Source organism: Aotus nancymaae, unplaced genomic scaffold (genome assembly GCF_030222135.1).
Source record: "Aotus nancymaae isolate 86718 unplaced genomic scaffold, 86718_ANA_hifiasm-v0.15.2.pri h1tg000016l, whole genome shotgun sequence".
NCBI classification, from domain to species: Eukaryota; Metazoa; Chordata; class Mammalia; order Primates; family Aotidae; genus Aotus; species Aotus nancymaae.
This window is the reverse complement of record NW_026988428.1, coordinates 32,810,077-32,835,193: the sequence shown is the minus strand read 5'-3', so window position 1 is coordinate 32,835,193 and position 25,117 is coordinate 32,810,077. Positions and strand designations below refer to the sequence as shown.

General features: G+C 54.0%; 1 protein-coding gene across 7 annotated transcripts in view; it reads left to right on the top strand.

Annotated features, from left to right (window-relative positions):
* Positions 1–25,117, top strand: part of KMT2D (lysine methyltransferase 2D) — a 41,521-nt gene that overhangs the window by 13,451 nt on the left and 2,953 nt on the right. For 2 of the 7 annotated variants that reach the window (XM_012441327.3, XM_012441325.3), the window contains exons 16-55: positions 286–467; positions 646–810; positions 896–1,005; positions 1,103–1,150; positions 1,802–2,023; positions 2,568–2,687; positions 2,773–2,886; positions 3,089–3,219; positions 3,301–3,448; positions 3,656–3,721; positions 3,901–4,011; positions 4,211–4,348; positions 4,446–4,530; positions 4,738–4,979; positions 5,078–5,151; positions 5,363–5,413; positions 5,533–7,344; positions 7,451–7,633; positions 7,718–7,854; positions 8,059–9,959; positions 11,937–12,060; positions 12,204–12,288; positions 12,394–12,460; positions 12,571–12,803; positions 12,905–15,622; positions 15,769–15,909; positions 16,032–16,199; positions 16,361–16,520; positions 17,309–17,384; positions 17,548–17,723; positions 17,826–17,956; positions 18,622–18,754; positions 18,833–18,960; positions 19,441–20,581; positions 22,129–22,265; positions 22,366–22,496; positions 22,960–23,007; positions 24,182–24,467; positions 24,701–24,774; positions 24,901–25,009. In XM_012441327.3, coding sequence (XP_012296750.2) covers positions 286–467; positions 646–810; positions 896–1,005; positions 1,103–1,150; positions 1,802–2,023; positions 2,568–2,687; positions 2,773–2,886; positions 3,089–3,219; positions 3,301–3,448; positions 3,656–3,721; positions 3,901–4,011; positions 4,211–4,348; positions 4,446–4,530; positions 4,738–4,979; positions 5,078–5,151; positions 5,363–5,413; positions 5,533–7,344; positions 7,451–7,633; positions 7,718–7,854; positions 8,059–9,959; positions 11,937–12,060; positions 12,204–12,288; positions 12,394–12,460; positions 12,571–12,803; positions 12,905–15,622; positions 15,769–15,909; positions 16,032–16,199; positions 16,361–16,520; positions 17,309–17,384; positions 17,548–17,723; positions 17,826–17,956; positions 18,622–18,754; positions 18,833–18,960; positions 19,441–20,581; positions 22,129–22,265; positions 22,366–22,496; positions 22,960–23,007; positions 24,182–24,467; positions 24,701–24,774; positions 24,901–25,009 — 12,306 coding nt within the window. The remainder of the gene's footprint in view (positions 1–285; positions 468–645; positions 811–895; positions 1,006–1,102; positions 1,151–1,801; positions 2,024–2,567; positions 2,688–2,772; positions 2,887–3,088; positions 3,220–3,300; positions 3,449–3,655; positions 3,722–3,900; positions 4,012–4,210; positions 4,349–4,445; positions 4,531–4,737; positions 4,980–5,077; positions 5,152–5,362; positions 5,414–5,532; positions 7,345–7,450; positions 7,634–7,717; positions 7,855–8,058; positions 9,960–11,936; positions 12,061–12,203; positions 12,289–12,393; positions 12,461–12,570; positions 12,804–12,904; positions 15,623–15,768; positions 15,910–16,031; positions 16,200–16,360; positions 16,521–17,308; positions 17,385–17,547; positions 17,724–17,825; positions 17,957–18,621; positions 18,755–18,832; positions 18,961–19,440; positions 20,582–22,128; positions 22,266–22,365; positions 22,497–22,959; positions 23,008–24,181; positions 24,468–24,700; positions 24,775–24,900; positions 25,010–25,117) is intronic. The other 5 variants (XM_012441328.3, XM_012441329.3, XM_012441331.3 and 2 more) reach the window with 5 other exon arrangements.

Below are 25,117 nucleotides of genomic sequence, written 5' to 3'. Positions count from 1 at the left end.
TTCATGACAAGCCTGACTAACATGGTGAAACCTCATCTCTACTAAATACAAAAAAAAGGAGCTAGGCATGGTGACACATGCCTGTAATCCAAGCTACTTGGGAGGCTGAGACAGGAGAAGTGCTTGTACTTGGGAGGTGGAAGTTGCAGTGAGCCGAGATTGTGCCAGTGGCATTCCAGCCTGGGCAACAAGAGTGAAACTCCGTCTCACAAAAAAAACAAAAACAAAAAAAGTTCTACCTCCTTTCCACCTCACACCCTGTGAAATTCCCGTCTTCTGCCCCAGATCACTAAGGTGATGCTGCTCAAGGGCTGGCGTTGTGTGGAGTGTATTGTGTGTGAGGTGTGCGGCCAGGCCTCCGACCCCTCACGCCTGCTGCTCTGTGATGACTGTGACATTAGCTACCACACATACTGCCTGGACCCCCCACTGCTCACTGTGCCCAAGGGCGGCTGGAAGTGCAAGTGGTAAGGAGACTGGGAGCTTCAGTAGAGCCTGGGGCCTTGGGACGTTAAAGTGGATATGATGTTGAGTATGTGACAGAGGCTGGGTTTCCGAGGCCAGGCTGGTGGCTGGGGTTCCCATTGAGGGGACTTCTGGGTTCTTTGGGTAGGTGTTAAGGCTCTGTTTTTCTGCTCCTACCAGGTGTGTGTCTTGTATGCAGTGTGGGGCTGCCTCCCCTGGCTTCCACTGTGAATGGCAGAATAGTTACACACACTGTGGGCCCTGTGCCAGCCTGGTGACCTGCCCTATCTGCCATGCTCCTTATGTGGAAGAGGACTTACTAATCCAGTGCCGCCACTGTGAACGGTGAGTATATCTGTTTCCCCTCATGTCGGCCCTGTTGCCAGCCTCTCATTGCCCATGCTCATCTCCTTCGGTCTCTGTTCTCCAGGTGGATGCATGCTGGCTGTGAGAGCCTCTTCACAGAGGACGATGTGGAGCAGGCAGCCGATGAGGGCTTTGACTGTGTCTCCTGCCAGCCCTATGTAGTAAAGCCTGTGGGTGAGTACCAGCTGGTGGGTAGGAGGAGGAGTCAGGGCAGGGATACCTTGCTTTGGGACAGGGCCTCAGCCACCTCGGTTTGTCCTTCTCGCCATAGTGCCTGTTGCGCCTCCAGAGTTGGTGCCTATGAAGGTGAAAGAGCCAGGTGAGTCACAGAAATTTTGAATGCCAAAGCCAGATCAGACTTCAGACATCATCTAGTCTAGCTTAACCCCCCAACTTCATTTCCTCATTTTAAGAGGAGGAAACTCAGACCCAGGGAAGTTAAGTGGCCTGCCTAAGGTCATCTAGCAAGTTAGTGGCAAAGTTATGACTAGATCCAAGGTCTCCAGCTTCCCAAGCAGTGTTTTTTTCCTCAGGCACCATGGCCTTTTCACTGCCAGAATTTCATGTTCAGAGAACACAACTCTTTTCTCAGTGAAAGGGGCCAGGGACATCTCCTTCATCATGATATGGATGCTGTTACTGGCATCTAGGACACTGTGTGCTGGCATTCAGCAAGTAGGGGCCCTTCTAGCCCCAGATAGCAAGAGAATCTATTTAGTGAACCTAGGGTTAATCATGAGCAAAGGCAGGCTTCTGAGTTACAGTTCCTCTCTGAATCTCCCTAGGTCACTGACAGAGAACTCGGGCCTCAGCCAATGGTCCTTGGTGGCCTTTTCTCCCCAGCATTTAGACCCTAGGCTGGACTTTCTGTCACTGCCTTTGTCTCAGCTAAGGACATAGGTTGAAACTTGCAGTTCTGGTTTCCCTGGGGCTTCCATCCAGGGATCACACACTCTTTCCTCTTACACAGAGCCCCAGTACTTTCGCTTCGAAGGTGTGTGGCTGACGGAAACTGGCATGACTGTGCTGCGTAACCTGACCATGTCACCACTGCACAAGCGGCGCCAGCGGCGAGGACGGCCTGGCCTCCCAGGCGAGGCGGGGTTGGAGGGTTCTGAGCCCTCAGATGCCCTTGGCCCTGATGACAAGAAGGATGGGGACCTGGACACCGATGAGCTGCTCAAGGGTGAAGGTTAGCTTGGGGAATCTTAGGGAGCAGCAGAGTAGTGGGAGCACACCTCTGGGAGTGAGATGTTGGGTGGGGGCTGTGTTGCCGCTCACAGTTACCCTTAAGCACTGCTGGTTTTGTCCAGGTGGCTCTGTGGCATGGTACTCAGCCCTCTTAGTGGAAGGGTGACAAGGTTAAAAGGGCCCATAGGGCTGGGCATGGTGGCTCACACCGGTAATCCCAGCACTTTAGGAGGCCGAGGTGGGTGGATCACGAGGTCAGGAGATTGAGACCATCCTGGCTAACACAGTGAAACCTCTACTAGAAAATCTCTACTTAAAAAAAAAAATACAAGAAATTAGCCAGGTGTGGTGGCATGTGCCTGTAGTCCCAGCTACTCAGGAGGCTGAGGCAGGAGAATCGCTTGAACCTGGGAGGCGGAGGTTGCAGTGAGCCGAGATTGTGCTACTGTACTCCAGCCTGGGCAACGCAGCGAGACTCCGTCTCAAAAAAAAAGGGGATGCCTATAGTTCTGATCTGCCTCCATCTCTTCTGTCACCATACGCAGGTGGTGTGGAGCACATGGAGTGTGAAATTAAACTGGAGGGCCCTGTCAGCCCTGATGTGGAGCCTGGCAAAGAGGAGACCGAGGAAAGCAAAAAACGCAAGCGTAAACCCTATCGGCCTGGTGAGGACCTGGGATGGTGGGGTGGTGCGGGGCAGCTCACTAGGTCCCCCAGCAGCTTCTCATCTGCAGCTCTGCCTCCTCATAGGCATTGGTGGTTTCATGGTGCGACAGCGGAAATCCCACATGCGCATGAAAAAGGGGCCTGCTGCACAGGCGGAGGTGTTGAGTGGGGATGGGCAGCCCGACGAGGGTGAGACGGGTGAGGGCACCAGTGGGGCCTGGGAGAAGGTGGGGCAATGCCAGAGAGACCCAGGGGATGGACTCATTGAAAGGGCCAAGAGGGTGGTGGACCCAGCTGATGTTGTGGGAGAGAGTAGGCACAAAGTGTCACGCTTGGGTGACATGCTGTTGGGAGCAGCATGCTCTCAACCTCCAGAATCTGACACTTGTTCTGTCCACAGTGACACCTGCTGACGTGCCTGCAGAGGGTGCTGTGGAGCAGAGCTTAGCTGAAGGGGATGAGAAGAAGAAGCAACAGCGGCGAGGGCGCAAGAAGAGCAAACTGGAGGACATGTTCCCTGCTTACCTGCAGGTGGGTTTCAGGCTCCAAGCAGTGACGGAGGTGTCTGCATCTTGCAGGGCATGAAGCCTGTTTCTCCTTGACTCCCCACAGGAAGCCTTCTTTGGGAAGGAGCTGCTGGACCTGAGCCGTAAGGCCCTTTTTGCAGTTGGGATGGGCCGGCCAGGCTTTGGACAAGGAACCCCAAAAGCCAAGGGAGATGGAGGCTCAGAAAGGAAGGAGCTCCCCACCTCACAGAAAGGTTAGTTAGGTGGGAGTGAGTGATCTGAGAGAATCCAACTTCCTTCTGGATTAGGAGCTGGTAAGTTATTTGATGGGATATGAACTGGCCTCCAGGAGTCAAGGGTGGGGTCAGGGGTCCTGGCCTATAGGGCTATGGGAGCTGGGAACCTGTTCTGGGCATCAGATGCAGGACGTCTCTGATTGGAGTGGGGACTCTTGCTCATAGGAGATGATGGTCCAGATATTGCAGACGAAGAATCCCGTGGCCTCGAAGGCAAGGCTGATACACCAGGTGAGGGCTGCCGGGGGGACTGTGTCCTGTCTTGGCCTTGCCTCTGTCACTCTGCCATGCCCCTGAACATTGTCAGGGTTGGAGGCTGGAAACTGTCCCATGGCCCTCTGTGGTTCAGAGTGTCCAGTGTGGTACCTCCATGCTGGCCTTGACCCATGGGTTTCTCTTGGCATTTACAGGACCTGAGGATGGGGGTGTGAAGGCATCCCCAGTGCCCAGTGACCCTGAGAAACCAGGCACCCCAGGTGAAGGGATGCTTAGCTCTGACTTAGACAGGATTTCCACAGAAGGTGAGGCTGTGACCCTCACCTCTTTGTGTTTAAGGGTTTTCTGTGGAAGAAGGAGAAGGTCCTATCTGTGGGACTGTGATCTGTACAGCTTCTCTGGTGGGGAATCCTGGGCACCTTCCCTGGCCTTGACCATTTGTAGACCTGTGGTGTCACCTGAACTTCTCAGTCTTCCTCAACAGTGTCCTTCATTCCCCCACAGAACTGCCCAAGATGGAATCCAAGGACCTGCAGCAGCTCTTCAAGGATGTTCTGGGCTCTGAACGAGAGCAGCATCTGGGTTGTGGAACCCCTGGTCTAGAAGGCAGCCGTACGCCATTGCAGAGGCCCTTTCTTCAAGGTGATACGGGTGGGAGTGGTCTGAAGACTGGCATGACCAAGCTTGCCTCCAGGATGGGCCAGTTGCTCTTTTTTCTCTGATCCTGTCCGTCTTGTAGGTGGACTCCCTTTGGGCAGTCTCCCCTCCAGCAGCCCAATGGACTCCTACCCAGGCCTCTGCCAGTCCCCGTTTCTGGACTCTAGGTTGGTATCTCTGCTTTGTGCTTTCCCTCCATCTGAGTTCGTGCCTCGCCTCCCTCGGACTCCTGCAGCACTTCCCTTGTCCTCCCTGTTCCCTTGTTAGTGGCCCTCCTCTTTGGGGGCAGGGCAGTGGCCTGGGGCTCTGGACAGTTTGTCTGGGGTGGGACTTGGCATCACTGCCCACTGTGACTCTCTGCCCCTGCGCCCCAGGGAGCGCGGGGGCTTCTTTAGCCCGGAACCTGGTGAGCCAGACAGCCCCTGGACAGGCTCAGGCGGCACCACGCCCTCCACTCCCACAACCCCCACCACAGAGGGTGAGGGCGATGGACTCTCCTATAACCAGCGGAGTCTTCAGCGCTGGGAGAAGGATGAGGAGTTGGGCCAGCTGTCCACCATCTCGCCCGTGCTCTATGCCAACATTAATTTTCCTAATCTCAAGCAAGACTACCCAGGTACTTGTGGGACAAGGGCAAGGGAGACAGCCTGGCAACGTGGCAGGTGGAAGGGTCATCTGCCAAGTCTCCTCTGACTCACTCTCTCTGCCCTCCAGACTGGTCAAGCCGTTGCAAACAAATCATGAAGCTCTGGAGAAAGGTTCCAGCAGCAGACAAAGCCCCCTACCTGGTGAGACAGAAAGGAGCATGGGTCAGCATGAAAACTGAGGGAGGGAGGGATCTTTGAGTAATTTACCTCAGTTCTTTCCACTCCCCACTATTAAAGCAGCTGGGCCAGAGGGGATCAGCTTTTGGGTAGGGAGTGTGAAAACACTGTACAGCGTTGGGGCGGGGCATGAGGCTGAGCACTAGGCCCTAAGGCTGTGTCCTATATCCCTCAGCAAAAGGCCAAAGATAACCGGGCAGCTCACCGCATCAACAAGGTGCAGAAGGTGAGTGGGGCTGGGCTGGGGCATAGCAATCCTCTAGTGGGTGGCTTCTCTTGAGGATGGAGGGACATGGGACCTGCCTGCAGCAGCCTGACTGGTCTGTGCCTGGTCTCCCCCTATAGCAGGCTGAGAGCCAGATCAACAAGCAGACCAAGGTGGGCGACATAGCCCGTAAGACTGACCGACCGGCCCTACATCTCCGCATTCCCCCCCAGCCAGGGGCACTGGGCAGCCCGCCCCCCGCCGCTGCCCCCACCATTTTCATTGGCAGCCCCACTACCCCCGCCGGCTTGTCTACCTCTGCGGACGGGTTCCTGAAGCCGCCGGCGGGCTCGGTGCCCGGCCCTGACTCGCCTGGTGAGCTCTTCCTCAAGCTCCCACCCCAGGTGCCCGCCCAAGTGCCTTCGCAGGACCCCTTTGGACTGGCTCCCGCCTATGCCCTGGAGCCCCGCTTCCCCACAGCACCACCCACCTATCCCCACTATCCTAGTCCAACGGGGGCTCCTGTGCAGCCCCCAATGCTGGGCACCTCATCTCGTCCTGGGACTGGTCAGCCAGGGGAATTCCACACTACCCCACCTGGCACGCCCCGACACCAGCCCTCCACACCTGACCCCTTCCTCAAACCCCGCTGCCCCTCGCTGGATAATCTGGCTGTGCCTGAGAGCCCTGGGGTAGGGGGAGGCAAGGCTTCCGAGCCCCTGCTCTCGCCCCCACCTTTTGGGGAGTCCCGGAAGGCTCTCGAGGTGAAGAAGGAAGAGCTTGGGGCATCTTCTCCTAGCTATGGGCCCCCAAACCTGGGCTTTGTTGACTCACCCTCCTCAGGCCCCCACCTGGGTGGCCTGGAGTTAAAGACACCTGATGTCTTCAAAGCCCCCCTGACCCCTCGGGCATCTCAGGTAGAGCCCCAGAGCCCGGGCTTGGGCCTAAGGCCTCAGGAGCCACCTCCTGCCCAGGCTTTGGTCCCTTCCCCCCCAAGTCACCCGGACATCTTTCGCCCTGGCTCCTACCCTGACCCCTATGCCCAGCCCCCATTGACCCCTCGGCCCCAGCCTCTGCCCCCTGAGAGCTGCTGTGCTCCGCCCCCTCGCTCATTGCCCTCTGACCCTTTCTCCCGAGTGCCTGCCAGTCCTCAGTCCCAGTCTAGCTCCCAGTCTCCACTGACACCCCGTCCTCTGTCTGCTGAAGCTTTCTGCCCGTCCCCTGTTACACCTCGCTTCCAGTCCCCTGACCCATATTCTCGCCCACCTTCACGCCCTCAGTCCCGTGACCCATTTGCCCCATTGCATAAGCCACCCCGACCCCAGCCCCCTGAAGTTGCCTTTAAGGCTGGGTCTCTAGCCCACACTCCGCTGGGGGCTGGGGGTTTCCCAGCAGCCCTGCCCTCGGGGCCAGCAGGTGAACTTCATGCCAAGGTCCCAAGTGGGCAGCCCCCCAATTTTGTCCGGTCCCCTGGGACGGGCGCATTTGTGGGCACCCCCTCTCCCATGCGTTTCACTTTCCCTCAGGCGGTAGGGGAACCTTCCCTAAAGCCCCCTGTCCCTCAGCCTGGTCTCCCGCCACCCCATGGGATCAACAGCCATTTTGGGCCCGGCCCCACCTTGGGCAAGCCTCAAAGCACAAACTACGCAGTAGCCACAGGGAACTTCCACCAATCGGGCAGCCCCCTGGGGCCCAGCAGCGGGTCCACAGGGGAGAGCTATGGGCTGTCCCCGCTCCGCCCCCCGTCAGTTCTGCCACCACCTGTACCCGACGGATCCCTCCCCTACCTGTCCCATGGAGCCTCACAGCGATCAGGCATCACCTCTCCTGTCGAAAAGCGAGAAGACCCAGGGGCTGGAATGGGTAGCTCTTTGGCGACACCTGAACTCCCAGGTACCCAGGACCCAGGCATGTCCGGCCTTAGCCAGACAGAGCTGGAGAAGCAACGGCAGGTAAGTTGACACCCAGGAGCTAAGCCCCTCATATCGCTGCTGTCTCTGGGTCAGCCCAATGATTGGAATAGAATGGGCTTACTCCTCTTCTGCGTTTTCTGCACAGCGCCAGCGACTACGAGAGCTGCTGATTCGGCAGCAGATCCAGCGCAACACCCTGCGGCAGGAGAAGGAAACAGCTGCAGCAGCTGCAGGAGCAGTGGGGCCTCCAGGCAGCTGGGGTGCTGACCCCAGCAGCCCTGCCTTTGAGCAGCTGAATCGAGGCCAGACCCCCTTTGCTGGATCACAGGTAGGTAGAGTGGCAAGGGATAGTGGGATAGTGGGGCCAGGATATTGAAGATTGCCCCACCTTTATCTACCTTGTCTCTTCTAGGACAAGAGCAGCCTTGTGGGGTTGCCTCAAAGCAAGCTGAGTGGCCCCATTCTGGGGCCAGGGTCCTTCCCTAGCGATGACCGACTCTCCCGGCCACCTCCACCAGCCACGCCTTCCTCTATGGATGTGAACAGCCGGTGAGTCTCCAAGAGGTTCCCTGGGGGTAAACCAAGGGGGATGGATTTTCCTGTCTCACTAATCCTTCTCCAGTATCACTTTCTCTTCTTCCTCATTCCTTTCCCCTTCATTACATTAATTGTATCCTTCCTCACTGCCATAAGCCTATGTTCTTGCTACTTTTCATCTGATTTCATCTTACTGACTACTGTGTATTCTTTCAGGCAACTGGTAGGAGGCTCCCAAGCTTTCTATCAGCGAGCACCCTATCCTGGGTCCCTGCCCGTACAGCAGCAACAGCAACTGTGGCAGCAGCAACAGGCAACAGCAGCAACCTCCATGCGATTTGCCATGTCAACTCGCTTTCCATCAACTCCTGGACCTGAACTTGGCCGCCAAACCCTAGGTTCCCCCTTGACAGGAATTCCCACCCGCCTGCCAGGCCCTGGTGAGCCAGTGCCTGGTCCAGCTGGTCCTGCCCAGTTCATTGAGCTGCGGCACAATGTACAGAAAGGACTGGGACCTGGGGGAACTCAGTTTCCTGGTCAGGGCCCACCTCAGAGACCTCGTTTTTACCCTGTAAGTGAGGACCCCCACCGACTGGCTCCTGAAGGGCTTCGGGGCCTGGCGGTATCAGGTCTTCCCACACAGAAACCCTCAGGCCCACTGGCCCCTGAACTGAACAACAGCCTCCATCCAACACCCCATACCAAAGGTCCTACCCTGCCAACTGGCTTGGAGCTGGTCACCCGGCCCCCCTCAAGCACAGAGCTTGGCCGCCCCCCTCCTCTGGCCCTGGAAGCTGGGAAGTTGCCCTGTGAAGATCCCGAGCTGGATGATGATTTTGATGCCCACAAGGCCCTAGAGGATGATGAAGAGCTTGCTCACTTAGGTCTGGGTGTGGATGTGGCCAAGGGTGATGATGAACTGGGCACCCTAGAAAACCTGGAGACCAATGACCCCCACTTGGATGACCTGCTCAATGGAGATGAGTTTGACCTGCTGGCATATACTGATCCTGAGCTGGACACTGGGGACAAGAAGGACATCTTCAATGAGCACCTGAGGCTGGTAGAATCGGCTAATGAGAAGGCTGAACGGGAGGCCCTGCTGCAGGGGGTGGAGCCAGGACCCTTGGGCCCTGAGGAGCGCCCTCCCCCTGCTGCTGATGCCTCTGAGCCCCGCCTGGCATCTGTGCTCCCTGAGGTGAAGCCCAAGGTGGAGGAGGGTGGACGCCACCCTTCCCCTTGTCAGTTCACCATTGCAACCCCCAAGGTAGAGCCTGTACCTGCTGCCAATTCCCTTGGCCTGGGGCTAAAGCCAGGACAGAGCGTGATGAACAGCCGGGATACCCGGATGGGCACAGGACCATTTTCTAGCAGTGGGCACACAGCTGAGAAGGGCTCCTTTGGGGCCACAGGAGGACCACCAGCTCATCTGCTGACCCCCAGCCCATTGAGTGGCCCAGGAGGATCCTCCCTCCTGGAAAAGTTTGAGCTCGGGAGTGGGGCCCTGACCTTGCCTGGTGAACCTGCAGCATCTGCGGATGAGCTAGACAAGATGGAGAGCTCACTGGTAGCCAGCGAGTTGCCCCTGCTCATTGAGGACCTGTTGGAGCACGAGAAGAAGGAGTTGCAGAAGAAGCAGCAGCTTTCAGCACAGTTGCAGCCTGTCCAGCAACAGCAGCAGCAGCAGCAGCAGCAGCAGCAGCAGCAGCAGCAGCAGCAGCAGCAACAGCAGCATTCCCTACTGTCTACACCAGGCCCTGCCCAGGCCATGTCTTTGCCACATGAGGGCTCTTCTCCCAGTTTGGCTGGGTCCCAGCAGCAGCTTTCCCTGGGTCTTGGAGGTACCCGACAGCCAGGCTTGGCTCAACCACTGATGCCCACCCAGCCACCAGCTCATGCCCTCCAGCAGCGCCTGGCCCCATCCATGGCTATGGTGTCCAATCAAGGGCATATGCTGAGTGGGCAGCATGGAGGGCAGGCAGGCTTGGTACCCCAGCAGAGCTCACAGCCAGTGCTATCACAGAAGCCCATGGGCACCATGCCACCTTCCATGTGCATGAAGCCCCAGCAACTGGCAATGCAGCAGCAGCTGGCAAACAGCTTCTTTCCAGATACAGGTAACCTCGGCTGGTAACATAGCCAAGTTACTCAGGGTGATCATTGTTACCACTAAATGGGCACTGAGGCTAGAGACCTAAAATAATACCTGGTTAAGATGAGACACGAAGAACTTTGGCTGAATAATATACTAGTGGTAGAGGCAGAAACACTGTAGCTTTTAAGAAGAGAGAGAACGGTTGCTGTCATATAGGAGGCATATAGCAGATGTTTGAATAAATTGAATGTATGAAGCCTAATTAGCAGAGCCTTTGTGGCTGTGGTGAAGTTGAAAGCTTAGGAGTTGAAGAGAAGTGGTGCAAATAAAAGCAGTTGAGGCCGGGCGCGGTGGCTCACGCCTGTAATCCCAGCATTTTGGGAGGCCAAGATGGGCGGATCACTTGATATCAAGACCAGCCTGACCAAGATGGTGAAACCCTATCTCTACTAAAAATATAGAAATTAGCTGGGCGTGGTGGTGCATGCCTATAGTCCTAGCTACTCGAGAGGCTGGGGCAGGAGAATCGCTTGAACCCAGGAGGCAGAGGTTGTAGTGAGCCAAAATCGCACCACTGCACTCCAGCCTGGACAACACAGCAAGACTGTCAAAAAAAATAATAAAGCAGTTGGGATAGGTGAAAAAGTTCATTGAGGCTGTAATGGTGGGAAAACCTATGGTATGTTTCAAGAACAGTAAGTGAAATGGTTAGGCTGGAGTAGACTGTTGAGTGTGAAGTAAGTGACATAATTTTGGTGAGGTAAGGTTGAGGCCAGATTGAAAAATACCTCAAATTATAATAGCATTTATTGAGTAATTACTATTTGCCAAGTAGTTTACTGAGCACTTTGCACTTTTTGTCCAATTTAATAATTACAGCAGACTCATTAAGTAGATATTGTTATTATCTTTGATTACAGAAGAGGAAACACATGTGGAGGTTAAGTAACTTGTCCAAGATTACGCAGCAGCTAGCAGAACTAGATCTGAAGTCTGGTCGGTACTCCTCTTAACTGTTTACTGCCTCAGAATTCCAGGAGAGGGAGTTTGGTTAGTCCTTTAGAAAGTGGGAGCTCTGGCTGGGCGCAGTGGCTCACTCCTGTAATCCCAGCACTTTGGAAGGCCAAGCTGGGTGGATCACCTGAGGTCAGGAGTTCAAGACTAGCCTGGCCAATATGGTGAAACCCCATCTCTACTACAGATACAAAAATTAGCTGGGCATGGTGGCAGATGCCTATAATCCCAGCTACTCGGGAGGCTGAGGCAGGAGAATCGCATGAACCCGGGAGACAGAGGTTGCAGTGAGCCAAAATTCATTGCACTCCAACCTGGGTGACAACAGCAAGATTTGTCTTAAAAAAAAAAAAAAATAGAAAGTGGGAGCTCAGTTAAGTTTTCTGAGCAGTGGAGAAATAATACAATGTGTAGGATTTTAGGAAGACTTAAGTTTTTGGTGGTGGTTTGTTTCTTCTTTTTTGCCCAGCAGTTTAGACAGACAGGAGAGTGGACTACAGGTGATGCATGTGGTACCCAAAACAGCTCTGGCATCTAGGGCTTTGCAACAGTGCCAGCGTCTTGGGTTCTTGAGATGTGCTAGTTGCACTAAGAACATTATATTTGAAGAATGCTTTCCAAGTCATAAAGTGTATTTATATTCTTGTCACATTTGATCCTCTCAACACCTCTGTGAGGTAGATGGAGTAGAGATCATCATCTCTACCAAATTAAAGGGTAAACAGGTGAAATAGCACAGATTGACTCAACAAATTTTTATGGAGCCCCTTTTCCTAGCACAGTGCAAGTAAAAACAGGACCACATATCCTGTGAATAACAGAGCTGATTCACCCAGGCAGACTGGCTCCTAATTCAGTGGTCTTTCTGCCTTGCCATGCCATTGTTCTGCCTGGCTTGGTTGAGGTCAGGATGTTGAAAGGAATCTCAGATATTCAATGGAGCATTGGCCCCATAACCCAGCTCACTTGGTTCTTCCCTCTCCAGACCTGGACAAATTTGCTGCAGAAGATATCATTGATCCCATTGCAAAGGCCAAGATGGTGGCTTTGAAAGGCATCAAGAAAGTGATGGCTCAAGGCAGCATTGGGGTGGCACCTGGTATGAACAGGTAAGACTCAGGGCTGGAATGGGGATTGCCCTTTTCTTTCCCAGTCACACCCCTTCTTGGCCCTTCTCCCTACTTGTCCCACATCTTTGCTTTCCAACTTTTTCATTGCCAACACTTACCCTCTGTGCTTTGGTGGACTCCAGGCAACAAGTGTCTCTGCTAGCTCAGAGGCTCTCGGGGGGACCTGGCAGTGATCTGCAGAACCATGTGGCAGCTGGGAGTGGCCAGGTAAGTGGTCAAGTGGGAGTAGGAACTTGTGTTTTCTGCCATTGGGCCACCTTTCTTAGGGCCTGGCAGGGAACAATGACCCTTTAACAGCCTCTCTCATTGCAGGAGCGTAGTGCTGGTGATCCTTCCCAGCCTCGTCCCAACCCACCCACTTTTGCTCAGGGAGTTATCAGTGAGTATGGGGCACGGGAGGAAGGTGTAGGGAAGTGGTTTGGGACAGATAGAGGAAGAGGGATTGGGGTTACCGTTTTGCAGGTCCTGACACCCAGCTTCCTTTCCTAGATGAAGCTGACCAGCGGCAGTATGAGGAGTGGCTGTTCCATACCCAGCAGCTCCTACAGATGCAGCTGAAGGTGCTAGAGGAGCAGATTGGTGTACACCGCAAGTCCCGGAAGGCTCTGTGTGCCAAGCAGCGCACTGCCAAAAAAGCTGGCCGTGAGTTCCCAGAAGCTGATGCTGAGAAGCTCAAGCTGGTTACAGAGCAGCAGAGCAAGATCCAGAAACAGCTGGATCAGGTGGGGAAAGCAGACTTCAGCCTAGCACCCAGAAGGCAGGGAAGAGGGATGGCATGGGGGGAGCATGCCTCAGCCTGACTTCTCTGACCCTCCCACGTTAGGTCCGGAAACAGCAGAAGGAACATACTAATCTCATGGCAGAATATCGGAACAAGCAGCAGCAACAGCAGCAGCAGCAGCAACAGCAACAACACTCAGCTGTGCTGGCTCTCAGCCCTTCCCAGAGTCCCCGGCTACTAACCAAGCTCCCTGGTCAGCTGCTCCCTGGCCATGGGCTGCAGCCACCACAGGGGCCTCCGGGTGGTCAAGCTGGAGGTCTTCGCCTGCCTCCTGGGGGTATGGCACTATCTGGACAGCCTAGTGGCCCCTTCCTTAACACAGCTCTGGCCCAACAGCAGCAACAGCAACATTCTAGTGGGGCTGGATCCCTGGCTGGCCCTTCAGGAGGCTTCTTCCCTGGCAACCTTGCTCTTCGAGGCCTTGGACCTGATTCAAGGCTTTTACAGGAAAGGCAGCTGCAGCTGCAGCAACAACGCATGCAGCTGGCCCAGAAACTGCAGCAGCAGCAGCAGCAACAGCAACAGCAGCAGCAGCAGCACCTCCTAGGACAGGTGGCAATCCAACAACAACAGCAGCAGGGTCCTGGAGTACAGACAAACCAGGCTCTGGGTTCTAAGCCCCAGGGGCTTCTGCCTCCCAGCAGCCACCAAGGTCTCCTGGTCCAACAGCTGTCCCCTCAACCACCCCAGGGGCCCCAGGGCATACTAGGCCCTGCCCAAGTAGCTGTGTTGCAGCAGCAGCACCCTGGAGCTTTGGGCCCCCAGGGCTCTCACAGACAGGTGCTTATGACCCAGTCCCGGGTGCTCAGTTCCCCCCAGCTGGCACAGCAGGGTCAGGGGCTTATGGGACACAGGCTGGTCACAGCCCAGCAGCAGCAGCAACAACAGCACCAACAGCAAGGGTCCATGGCAGGGCTGTCCCATCTTCAGCAGGGTTTAATGTCACACAGTGGGCAGCCCAAACTGAGCACTCAGTCCATGGGCTCTTTACAGCAGCTTCAGCAGCAGCAGCTGCAACAGCAACAGCAACAGCAACTTCAGCAGCAGCAGCAGCAACAGCAGCAGCAGCTTCAACAGCAGCAGCAGCAGCAGCTACAACAGCAACAGCTACAGCAGAAGCAGCAGCTACAGCAGCAGCAGCAACAGCAGCAGATGGGCCTTTTAAACCAGAGTCGAACTTTACTGTCTCCTCAGCAACAACAGCAGCAGCAGGTGGCACTTGGCCCTGGCATGCCAGTAAAGCCTCTTCAACACTTTTCGAGCCCTGGAGCGCTGGGCCCAACCCTTCTCTTGACGGGCAAAGAACAAAACACCGTAGAGACTGCTGTTTCTTCAGAGGTCACTGAAGGGCCCTCTACACATCAGGGAGGGCAGTTAGCAATAGGAACTACCCCTGAGTCAATGGCCACTGAATCAGGAGACGTAAAACCCTCACTCTCCGGGGACTCACAACTCCTCCTTGTCCAACCCCAGGCCCAGCCTCAGCCCAACTCTTTGCAACTGCAGCCACCACTGAGGCTTCCAGGACAACAGCAGCAGCAAGTTAGCCTGCTCCACACAGCAGGTGGAGGAAGCCATGGGCAGCTGGGCAGTGGATCATCTTCTGAGGCCTCATCTATGCCCCACCTGCTGGCTCAGCCTTCTGTTTCCTTAGGGGAGCAACCTGGGCCCATGACTCAGAACCTTCTGGGCCCCCAACAGCCCATGCTAGAGCGGCCCATGCAAAATAATACAGGGCCACAACCTCCCAAACCAGGACCTGTCTTCCAGGCTGGGCAGGGTCTGCCTGGGGTTGGAGTCATGCCTACAGTGGGTCAGCTTCGAGCACAGCTCCAAGGAGTCCTGGCCAAAAACCCACAGCTGCGGCACTTAAGTCCTCAGCAGCAGCAACAGCTACAGGCACTCCTCATGCAGCGGCAGCTGCAGCAGAGTCAGGCAGTACGCCAGACCCCACCCTACCAGGAGCCTGGGACCCAGGCCTCTTCCCTCCAGGGTCTCCTGGGCTGCCAACCCCAACCTGGGGGCTTCCCTGGATCCCAGACAGGCCCCCTCCAGGAGCTGGGGGCAGGGCCTCGATCTCAGGGCCCACCCCGGCTCCCTGCCCCACCAGGAGCCTTATCTACAGGACCAGTCCTTGGCCCTGTCCATCCCACACCTCCACCATCCAGCCCTCAAGAGCCAAAGAGACCTTCACAATTACCTTCCCCCAGCTCCCAGCTTCCCACTGAGGCCCAGCTCCCTCCCACTCATCCAGGGACCCCCAAACCCCAGGGGACAACCTTGGAGCTGCCTCCTGGGAGGGTCTCACCTGCTGCTGCCCAGCTTGCAGATACCTTGTTTGGCAAGGGTCTGGGACCTTGGGATCCCCCAGACAACCTAGCAGAAGCCCAGAAGCCAGAACAGAGCAGCCTGGTACTGGGGCATCTGGACCAGGTGAATGGACAGGTAGTGCCTGAGGCACCCCAACTCAGCATCAAGCAAGAGCCTCGGGAAGAGTCATGTGCCCTGGGAACCCAGTCAGTGAAGAGGGAGGCCAATGGGGAGCCCATAGGGGCACCAGGTACCAGCAACCACCTCCTGCTGGCAGGCCCTCGCTCAGAAGCTGGGCATCTGCTCTTGCAGAAGCTACTCCGAGCAAAGAATGTGCAACTCAGCACTGGGCGGGGGTCCGAGGGGCTGCGAGCTGAGATCAACGGGCACATTGACAGCAAGCTGGCTGGGCTGGAGCAGAAACTACAGGGTACCCCCAGCAACAAGGAGGTGAGTACTCTGGCTAGAGTGGAGTAGGTAGAGTGGGGCCTAGAGCCAGCGGAGTGGGGGGATGCAGAATGAGTAAGTCTGGGTCAGACAGAGATGAGGGCTCTGAGGAGGAGGGTAGCAGCCTTCACTGGGCTTATTTGGCTTAGGATGCAGCAGCAAGGAAGCCTTTGACACCGAAGCCCAAGCGGGTACAGAAGGCAAGCGACAGGTTGGTGAGCTCCCGAAAGAAGCTGCGGAAGGAGGACGGGGTCAGGGCCAGCGAGGCCTTGCTGAAACAGCTGAAACAGGTGACCCCCAGGAGCAGTCCCCTGGACCCATTCCAGGATAGGGGGCATCCTGTCCCCCAGCTGTGTAATGACAGATCTGCAAACGCTGTAGGTTTTCGACTTTGTCATCTTGCCCCTTGTAGGAGCTGTCCCTGCTGCCCCTAATGGAGCCTGCTATCACCGCCAATTTTAGCCTCTTCGCTCCCTTTGGCAGTAGCTGCCCAGTCAATGGGCAGAGCCAGCTGAAGGGGGCCTTTGGAAGTGGGGCGCTGCCCACTGGCCCTGACTACTATTCCCAGCTGCTTACCAAGGTCAGAAAAATGGCAATATTTTTTGGGAATAGTGAAGTTCTTGGGAAGGTGAGGGTGGGAATGGAAAACTTGAGGAAATTGCTGATATAGAGTGGGACCAGGAGATTATATCAGTCTCCCTATGCCATCTTGCACACAACACCCCACCCCCCACCCCCCAGAATAACCTGAGTAATCCGCCGACACCACCCTCGTCGCTGCCCCCCACCCCACCCCCATCGGTGCAGCAGAAGATGGTAAATGGCGTCACCCCATCTGAAGAGCTGGGGGAGCACCCCAAGGATGCTGCCTCTGCCCGGGATACTGAAGGGGCACTGAGGGGTAAGTCAAGAGCAGACACCACCCCTGGTGCGGTTTGGTGGCTGGAGTCCAAGCCAGTTAGTGTCTGTACAGTTTAGAAATGAGTGGGTTGCGTGCTGTCCTGTGTGTTTACATGACAGGGCACCTGAGGTAGGAAGGGCCTCTTCAGGACTGATTTCTTGGAGGCCAGAATGGACATTTGGAATCTAGAGCAAAGGCAATAGGGGAGCTGGGTGGCAGGGAGCATCTTTATGAAGCTTTGTATAGAAGGAACAGTTCAGCTTTAGTGAGTATGGGTCTAGACTCTGATCTGGATTAGAATTCTGGTTGCTGCATTTATTCAACTGTGTTACTGTATCCAAGTAACTTGATTGACTTGTGTGAGCCTCAGTTTCCTCACTGTAAAATGGGTATTATAGTACTCACCTAATGGAGTTGTTAAATGACTAAACAAAGAGTGTATCTAAAGCCAACTGCCACTGGGCATGGTAGCTTATGCCTGTAATCCCAACACTATGGGAGGCCAAGATAAAGGATTGCTTGAGGCCAGGAGTTCAAGACCAGCCTGGGCAATATAACAAGACCCCATCTCTACAAAAAAAAAAAAAAAAAAAAAAAAAAAAGCCAATGCCTGGCATGCAAGGCAGACTCAATAAATATAGCTTATTTTCCCCAAACTGGTAGGTGGGAGGACAGTTAAATCATGATAGATGAGATCTCATGCTAATTAGACCTAAAATATTGGGGAGAAGGTACCATCAGCTCTGGCCACCCTCACCTGACTTTTCTTTTCCTTACCCACCCCTCAGATACTACAGAGGTGAAGAGTCTAGACCTACTGGCCGCCTTGCCTACACCCCCTCACAATCAGACTGAGGATGTCAGGTAGAGGTGGGGCCGGAAATGGGGAGGGTGGGGGACAGGTTGCCTCATATTTCCGTTGGCCAGGGGCAGATTTCAAGTAAGGTGAAGACATCTGTTTATCTCTAGGTTTGGGAAGGGGGAGTCTGCAGGGCTGTAACAACAAATGTCTACTTCTGGTGTACAGGATGGAGAGTGATGAGGATAGCGATTCTCCTGACAGCATTGTGCCAGCTTCATCCCCTGAGAGCATTCTGGGGGAGGAGGCCCCTCGTTTCCCTCATCTGGGTTCAGGCCGGTGGGAGCAAGAGGACCGGGCTCTCTCCCCTGTCATCCCCCTCATTCCTCGGGCCAGCATCCCAGGTACATACTACTCTGGATATGGGCCAGCCCCAGTTTACCTGGGTTGTCCAAAGCTTGGGGAGAAGCGGCCAAGTGTTACACAAATCCCTCTTTCTCATTCAGTCTTCCCAGATACCAAACCTTATGGGGCTCTCGACCTGGAGGTCCCTGGAAAGCTGCCTGCCACGACATGGGAAAAGGGCAAAGGAAGTGAAGTGTCAGTCATGCTCACAGTCTCTGCTGCTGCAGCCAAGGTGTGTCCCAGGGGTGCCTCAAGGCTGAGGGGAACCTGATTAGAGGACAGTCCCTGGAATTTGTCTGGATAAGAAAGAATGTAGTTGTTCAAAAACATGTACTGGGTACCTATTGTATGTGAAAGCCTGGACTAGAGGCTATGGGATTCGTGTAAATGAAGTGTGGTTCCTGCCCTCAAGAGGCTGATAGTCCCATGGTAAAGACAGATAAGTCAACAACTAAGGAGCACATGTGTGTGGAATGCCACAGATACTACATGACAGCGTTGCCCCAGTCACATTTGGTGGGACTCTGTCAGCTGTTTTGAAAATATTAATGGGCTTTTGTGGTCAAAGAAAGTTGGAAAACCCAGTTAAAACTACAATATGGGTTTCAGGTCCTTTAATTTGCTAAGGTGTATCATGAGCCTCCAAGTCATGGATAGAACATGCATCATTTCCTAAACGTAGTTGACGTAGTTCCCTTTTCATGGCGCTCCCATCAGTGTCCACAGCAGCTTGAGAAAGGCTGCTGTGAAGGAAGTGTGGGAAAAGAGCTGGGTGACACAGGATAGAGCTTCTCCCCTGGGAAATGGGTTCTAGGTGTCCTTGTCCCCACTCAGCTGGTTGTAGAGCTCACCTCAAGACACTTGGCTGACATGTCTCTCCCATCCCTTCCCTGGCAGAACCTGAATGGTGTGATGGTGGCAGTGGCAGAGCTGCTAAGCATGAAGATCCCTAATTCCTATGAGGTGCTGTTCCCAGAGAGCCCCGCCCGGGCAGGCACTGAGGCTAAGAAGGGGGAAGCTGAGGGTCCTGGTGAGTGTGGCAGGGAAGGCCTTTGGAACCTGAGAGGAATGATTCTGGTGGGAGGCTCTGATCCACTCTTTTCTGCAGGTGGGAAGGAAAAGGGTCTGGGAGGCAAGAGCCCAGACACTGGCCCTGATTGGCTGAAGCAGTTTGATGCAGTTTTGCCTGGCTATACCCTCAAGAGCCAACTAGACATCTTGAGCCTTTTCAAACAGGTAGGTCTGGGGGAGAAAAAGGGGTGGGTGTTAGAAAAAAGGGGCTGCCGGCCAGGTGCGGTGGCTCATGTCTGTAATCCCAGTGCTTTGGGAGGCAAGGTGGCTGAATCACTTGAGGCCAGGAGTTTGAGACCAGCCTGGCCAACATGGCGAAACCCTGTCTCTACTAAATAAAAAAGCAAAAAATAGCCAGGTGTGATGGTGCATGCCTGTAATCCCAGCTACTCAAAAGGCTGAGGCACGAGAATCCCTTGAACCCAGGAGGCAGAGGTTGCAGTGAGCCAGATTGCGCCACTGGATCCAGCCTGGGGAACAGAGCGAGACTCTGTCTCAAAAAATAAAAAAGAAAGAAAAGAAAAAAGGCGCTGTGTAGAGCAAAGAATGCGGAGGCCTTTTGGGAGGGTGGGATATGGGTGAGGGGAAGAAGGGAGCTAGTTAGATGAGGAGCTGGCACTAACGATACAGGGCACCCTCCTACAGGAGAGCCCCGCCCCAGAGCCACCCACCCAGCACAGCTATACCTACAATGTCTCCAATCTGGATGTGCGACAGCTCTCGGCCCCACCTCCTGAAGAACCCTCCCCGCCCCCTTCCCCCTTGGCACCCTCTCCTGCCAGTCCCCTTGCTGAACCCTTGGTTGAACTTCCCACTGAACCCTTGGCTGAGCCACCCGTCCCCTCACCTCTGCCACTGGCCTCATCCCCTGAATCAGCCCGGCCCAAGCCCCGTGCCCGGCCCCCTGAAGAAGGTGAAGATTCCCATCCCCCTCGCCTCAAGAAATGGAAAGGAGTGCGCTGGAAGCGGCTGCGGCTGTTGCTGACCATCCAGAAGGGCAGTGGACGGCAAGAGGATGAGCGGGAAGTGGCAGAGTTTATGGAGCAGCTTGGCACAGCCTTGCGACCTGACAAGGTACCTCGAGACATGCGTCGCTGCTGTTTCTGTCATGAGGAGGGTGACGGGGCCACTGATGGGCCTGCCCGCCTGCTGAACCTGGACCTGGACCTGTGGGTGCACCTCAACTGTGCCCTTTGGTCCACGGAGGTGTATGAGACCCAGGGCGGGGCACTGATGAATGTGGAGGTCGCCCTGCACCGAGGACTGCTAACCAAGTGCTCCCTGTGCCAGCGAACTGGTGCCACCAGCAGCTGCAATCGCATGCGTTGCCCCAATGTCTACCATTTTGCTTGTGCCATCCGTGCCAAGTGCATGTTCTTCAAGGACAAGACCATGCTGTGTCCAATGCATAAGATCAAGGGGCCTTGTGAGCAAGAGCTGAGCTCTTTTGCTGTCTTCCGACGGGTCTACATTGAGCGGGACGAGGTGAAGCAAATTGCCAGCATCATTCAGCGGGGAGAACGGCTGCACATGTTCCGTGTGGGAGGCCTTGTGTTCCACGCCATTGGACAGCTGCTCCCTCACCAGATGGCTGACTTTCATAGTGCCACTGCCCTCTATCCCGTTGGCTATGAGGCCACGCGCATCTATTGGAGCCTCCGCACCAACAACCGTCGCTGTTGCTATCGCTGTTCTATTGGTGAGAACAACGGGCGGCCGGAGTTTGTAATCAAAGTCATCGAGCAGGGCCTGGAGGACCTGGTCTTCACTGACGCCTCTCCCCAGGGTGAGCACTGGGCCCTTGAAATGGATAATATGGAAGGGGGAAAGTTTCTCCCAGGGTCACTGTTCCAGTGTCCATAAGAGGACCTATAGCCTCTATGTGAGCCATCCTCCTTCCCCTAACTCAGGCAGGCAGGAGGTCTCTTGAAAATTTCCAGTGAAAGTGTTTCAACCTCTCTGTCACCCTAAATTCCCTTGTAGTTGAAAATATTTTGCTTGTCTAATCTCACATATTCTACTTCCCTTTTCTGTCCTCAGTGGAAAGAAAGGAAACAGTTCTGAGACTATGATCCACTTGACCCAACCTAATCCTAACCGAGTTCCTTGTGGTTGTTTTTCCCTGGACAAAATCAAAATTATTTTGAGGCCTGGCGCAGTGGCTCTCTTGAGCCTGTAATCTTAGCACTTTGGGAGGCCAAGGTGGGCGGATTGCCTGAGCTCAGGAGTTTGAGACCAGCCTGGGCAACATGGTGAAACCCTGTCTCTACTAAAATACAAAAAAAATTAGCTGGGCGTGGCAACATGTGCCTGTAGTCCCAGCTACTTGGGAGGCTGAGGCAGGAGAATCGCTTGAACCAGGGAGGCGGAGGTTGCAGTGAGCCAAGATCGCTCCACTGCACTCCAGCCTGGGCAACAGAGTGAGACTCCATCTCCAAAAACAAAAAACAAAATTATTTTGATTTTAGTTTTAGTGTTAATGATAAAATAACAGTGAGAGCATGTCCCTATTTTTGAGTGTGTACTATGCGCCACAAACTAAGCTAAGTGATTTGTACCGTTTATTTTGTTCATACAACCCTATGAAATAAGTATTATACTACGATTATGGCCAGTTTATACATAAAGAAACTGAGTCTTAGATTTAAGTACAGTCATATTGCTTAATGACAGGGATACATTCTGAGAAATGGATTGTTAGGCGATTTTGTCATTGTGCGAACTTCATAGAGTGTACTTACACAAACCTAGATGGCGTAGCATACTACACACCTAGGCTCTGTGGTATAGCCCATTGCTCCTAGGCTTCAAATCTGTACAGCATGTAACTGTACTGAATACTGTAGGCAGTTGTAACATATGGTGAGTATGTGCATCTAAACATAGAAAAGATATAGTAATAATACAGTATTATAATCTTACCAGACCACTGTTGTATATATGATCCCTCACTGAATGAAATGTTGTTAAGCTGCACATGACTGTATTTGGCTCCAGTTCCCATGGCCAGTACCAGAACCTGAACCCAAGTTTTTCCAACTCCAAAGCATGCCTGCTCTTTCACTAGGGACCTTCTATAGCCTATGCTGGGTCACCTGGGCCTTGAGTTTGTGTCTCAAGGCTCTGTGATGACTCCCTGGGATTGGAAGCCTCCTGCTTCTTAAGAGATAGTGGGACGAGGCGGCCAAGAGAGGATCCAGAAGATCCATACACTTTCATGACAGGGAGGCATGAAGGCCACAGAAAACAACTGCAGTTCTAGATTGGGCTTAGGGACTGGAGGTCAGTAAGCAGAAGTTGCCTCTGAGGGCTGCTCTCTTCCTTGTTTCTTAGCCGTGTGGAATCGCATCATTGAGCCTGTGGCTGCCATGAGAAAAGAGGCTGACATGCTGCGACTCTTCCCCGAGTATCTGAAGGGCGAGGAGCTCTTTGGGCTGACGGTGCACGCCGTGCTTCGCATAGCTGAATCAGTAAGAAGGGGCCGGGAGCTGGGGGGCTCAGTGGGCACTGAGAACGTTGGCCTAACCCCAAAAGACCTCAGGCTAAGGTGAGTACAATCTGTGCCCACAGCTGCCTGGGGTGGAGAGCTGTCAAAATTATTTATTCCGCTATGGGCGCCACCCCCTGATGGAGCTGCCACTCATGATCAACCCCACTGGCTGTGCCCGATCAGAGCCTAAAATCCTCACACACTACAAACGGTGAGCTTGTGATGCTGGAGCCAAGGGATATGGGTGTGGGTATTGATAGGGATCCTCTGGTCCCATTATGCAGGTTTAGGATGCAAATCAGAGTTCCCATGGAGAAACTGGGGAATCACTCTTAGACCTCCTAATCAGAGGGCACACAGTTATTAGTAGTTTTCCTCCTCTCCCAACCTGCTCAGATGCACTTGGGATATGGGACAGAATTATCTTGGGCACCTTGGGGAGGTAATGGGTAAACAGTGGTGACATTTTATGAAATATATAAGGGACCTGGTCACCTCTTTCCTATTTTACTTCCAGGGTAGGGCCTGTGATTCTCCCAAACCTCAGATACCCCACGAGTGCTAGGGTTACCTTCCCTTCCCCATGAATGTTGGTGTCAAAAATAAATAGAGATATAATAGAAAAATAATAAAACCTTACATTTGTATAGCACTTTATACTTTTTTTTTCAAAGCGTTTTCACATCCATTATCTCATTTGATCCTCACAACAACCTTATGAGGTAGGTAGGGCAGGTGGTATGACCCCCATTTTACAGCTGAGGAAACTGAGACCCAGAAAGATTGAGTGACTAGGCAAATGTCACACAGCTGGGACCAGACCCTTACCTCTTCACTGTGGGTCCTTGTTCTTTCTGTGTACCAGGGATCTTGGTCCCTGGGTAGAGGGAGGCAGAATCTATGGTAGCAGGGCTTTCTTGAAGGCCTTTGGTGGCTCCTAGGCTGTCGTAGATTGTCAGAGACTATCACTAGTCAGCCTTGTCCTTGATGCCCTGCAATGGTGGTTTTCAAACTGTGAGTGCATGTGTTCCAAAAAGTCCTGGAACACGTAAACTGATGGGTAGAACTTGGCCTTCCTATGCATAACTCTCCTTTTCCCAAATTGGATTAAACTAGACGAGCTCCATTGTCATCTAGTGTATGTATTGGAGTTCCAATCAACATTTTGTTAAAGAAAAAAGTAAAGATTTCTGCTAAATAAGAAAAGAAAAGAACCAGAAACATTTGAAAACCACTTCTCTGGGATAGTCAAGAATTTGGCTGGTGCCCTAGGGTGGTAAAAGGCATCCTGCCAGGCAGCAGTCATTCCCCTGCACTGAGCCATCTGCGCAGAGCCCATGTTATGTCAGAGAAGGGGACAGTCCGAAGAAAGGATACCACCTTTTAGGCTGTGAGTTTACAGCCAGTTTTAATTCAAATCTAGCCCAGCGTGGTACAACCCCCATTTTCAGGGCTTCCAATATGTGCAGGAGGAAGGATTCAAACATTCAAGCAAACCATCAGCTTAAATTCTAGGCCAGGGCTGCTTGGGGAAGACCTCCCAGAGGAGCATGGCCTTGAGAATTGTTTGGCAGGAGAGTGGTAGGAAGTGGGAGATGGGAGAGCAGGCTCAGTGTAGGGGAATTGGTGCCCCCCGCTTCCTCCACTCCCTACCCCTCACACTGGGCTCTCTGTGCCACCCAGGATGTCAGAAGAGTCCCTGTAGCTAGTCGCTTCCTCACCAGAGCTGAGACCCAGTTGCCTCTACTCCTTTCCTAAGGCAGCACTTCCAGTGCTTGCCAGGAGCACATGCCCCTAACCGGTGTGTTGCACATCCCAGGAGGAGGTGGAGGAAGTGGGTGGTGTGTGCTTGGTCTGAAGGAGAGCTGTCTCGTCATGGATTGTATCACCTCCCAGGCCCCATACCCTGAACAGCACCAGCATGTCTAAGGCATATCAGAGCACCTTCACAGGCGAGACCAACACCCCGTACAGTAAGCAGTTTGTGCACTCCAAGTCATCTCAGTACCGGCGCCTGCGAACCGAATGGAAGAACAATGTGTACCTGGCTCGCTCCCGTATCCAGGGCCTGGGGCTCTATGCAGCCAAGGACCTAGAAAAGCACACAATGGTTATCGAGTACATTGGCACCATCATTCGGAACGAGGTGGCCAACCGGCGGGAGAAAATCTATGAGGAGCAGGTATGAACTGGCAGAGGGACCATTGTGGTGTATCGTCTGCACTCAACCAAGGAGCAAGGGGCAGGATTGGTCCCAGGAGAGCAGGAGGAAAGCTGTGGCGGGGTGAAGGGAAAGGCAGGAGAAATGAAGAACATGCAAGAGAAGCCCACTGCCTGAGTCTCCCACCTGATCCCACAGCCACCACTGCCACTCTCTGATACTCTTTTTCCCTTCTGCAATCTCTGCCTTTCTAGAATCGAGGCATCTACATGTTCCGAATAAACAATGAACATGTGATTGATGCTACGTTGACCGGCGGCCCTGCCAGGTGAGCAATGATGAGGAAGGAGGGATTTAGCAGTCCCTGAGAGTGGCACTCAGGGGTAAACCAACAAAGAATCAAAATTGTCCCAACTTAGCTGCCTGACATCCCTGACTCTCTCCCACTGCCCAGGTACATTAACCATTCCTGTGCCCCTAACTGTGTGGCCGAAGTCGTAACATTTGACAAAGAGGACAAAATCATCATCATCTCCAGCCGGCGAATCCCCAAAGGAGAGGAGGTGAGAGGAAGTAACCTCAGTGAGTGACAAAGCAGCTCCTCCTCCTTTCACCCCTTCTCTGCCATTCCCTAAATGTGGGTTCCTAGGCTGTGCCCCTCAAATCCTATC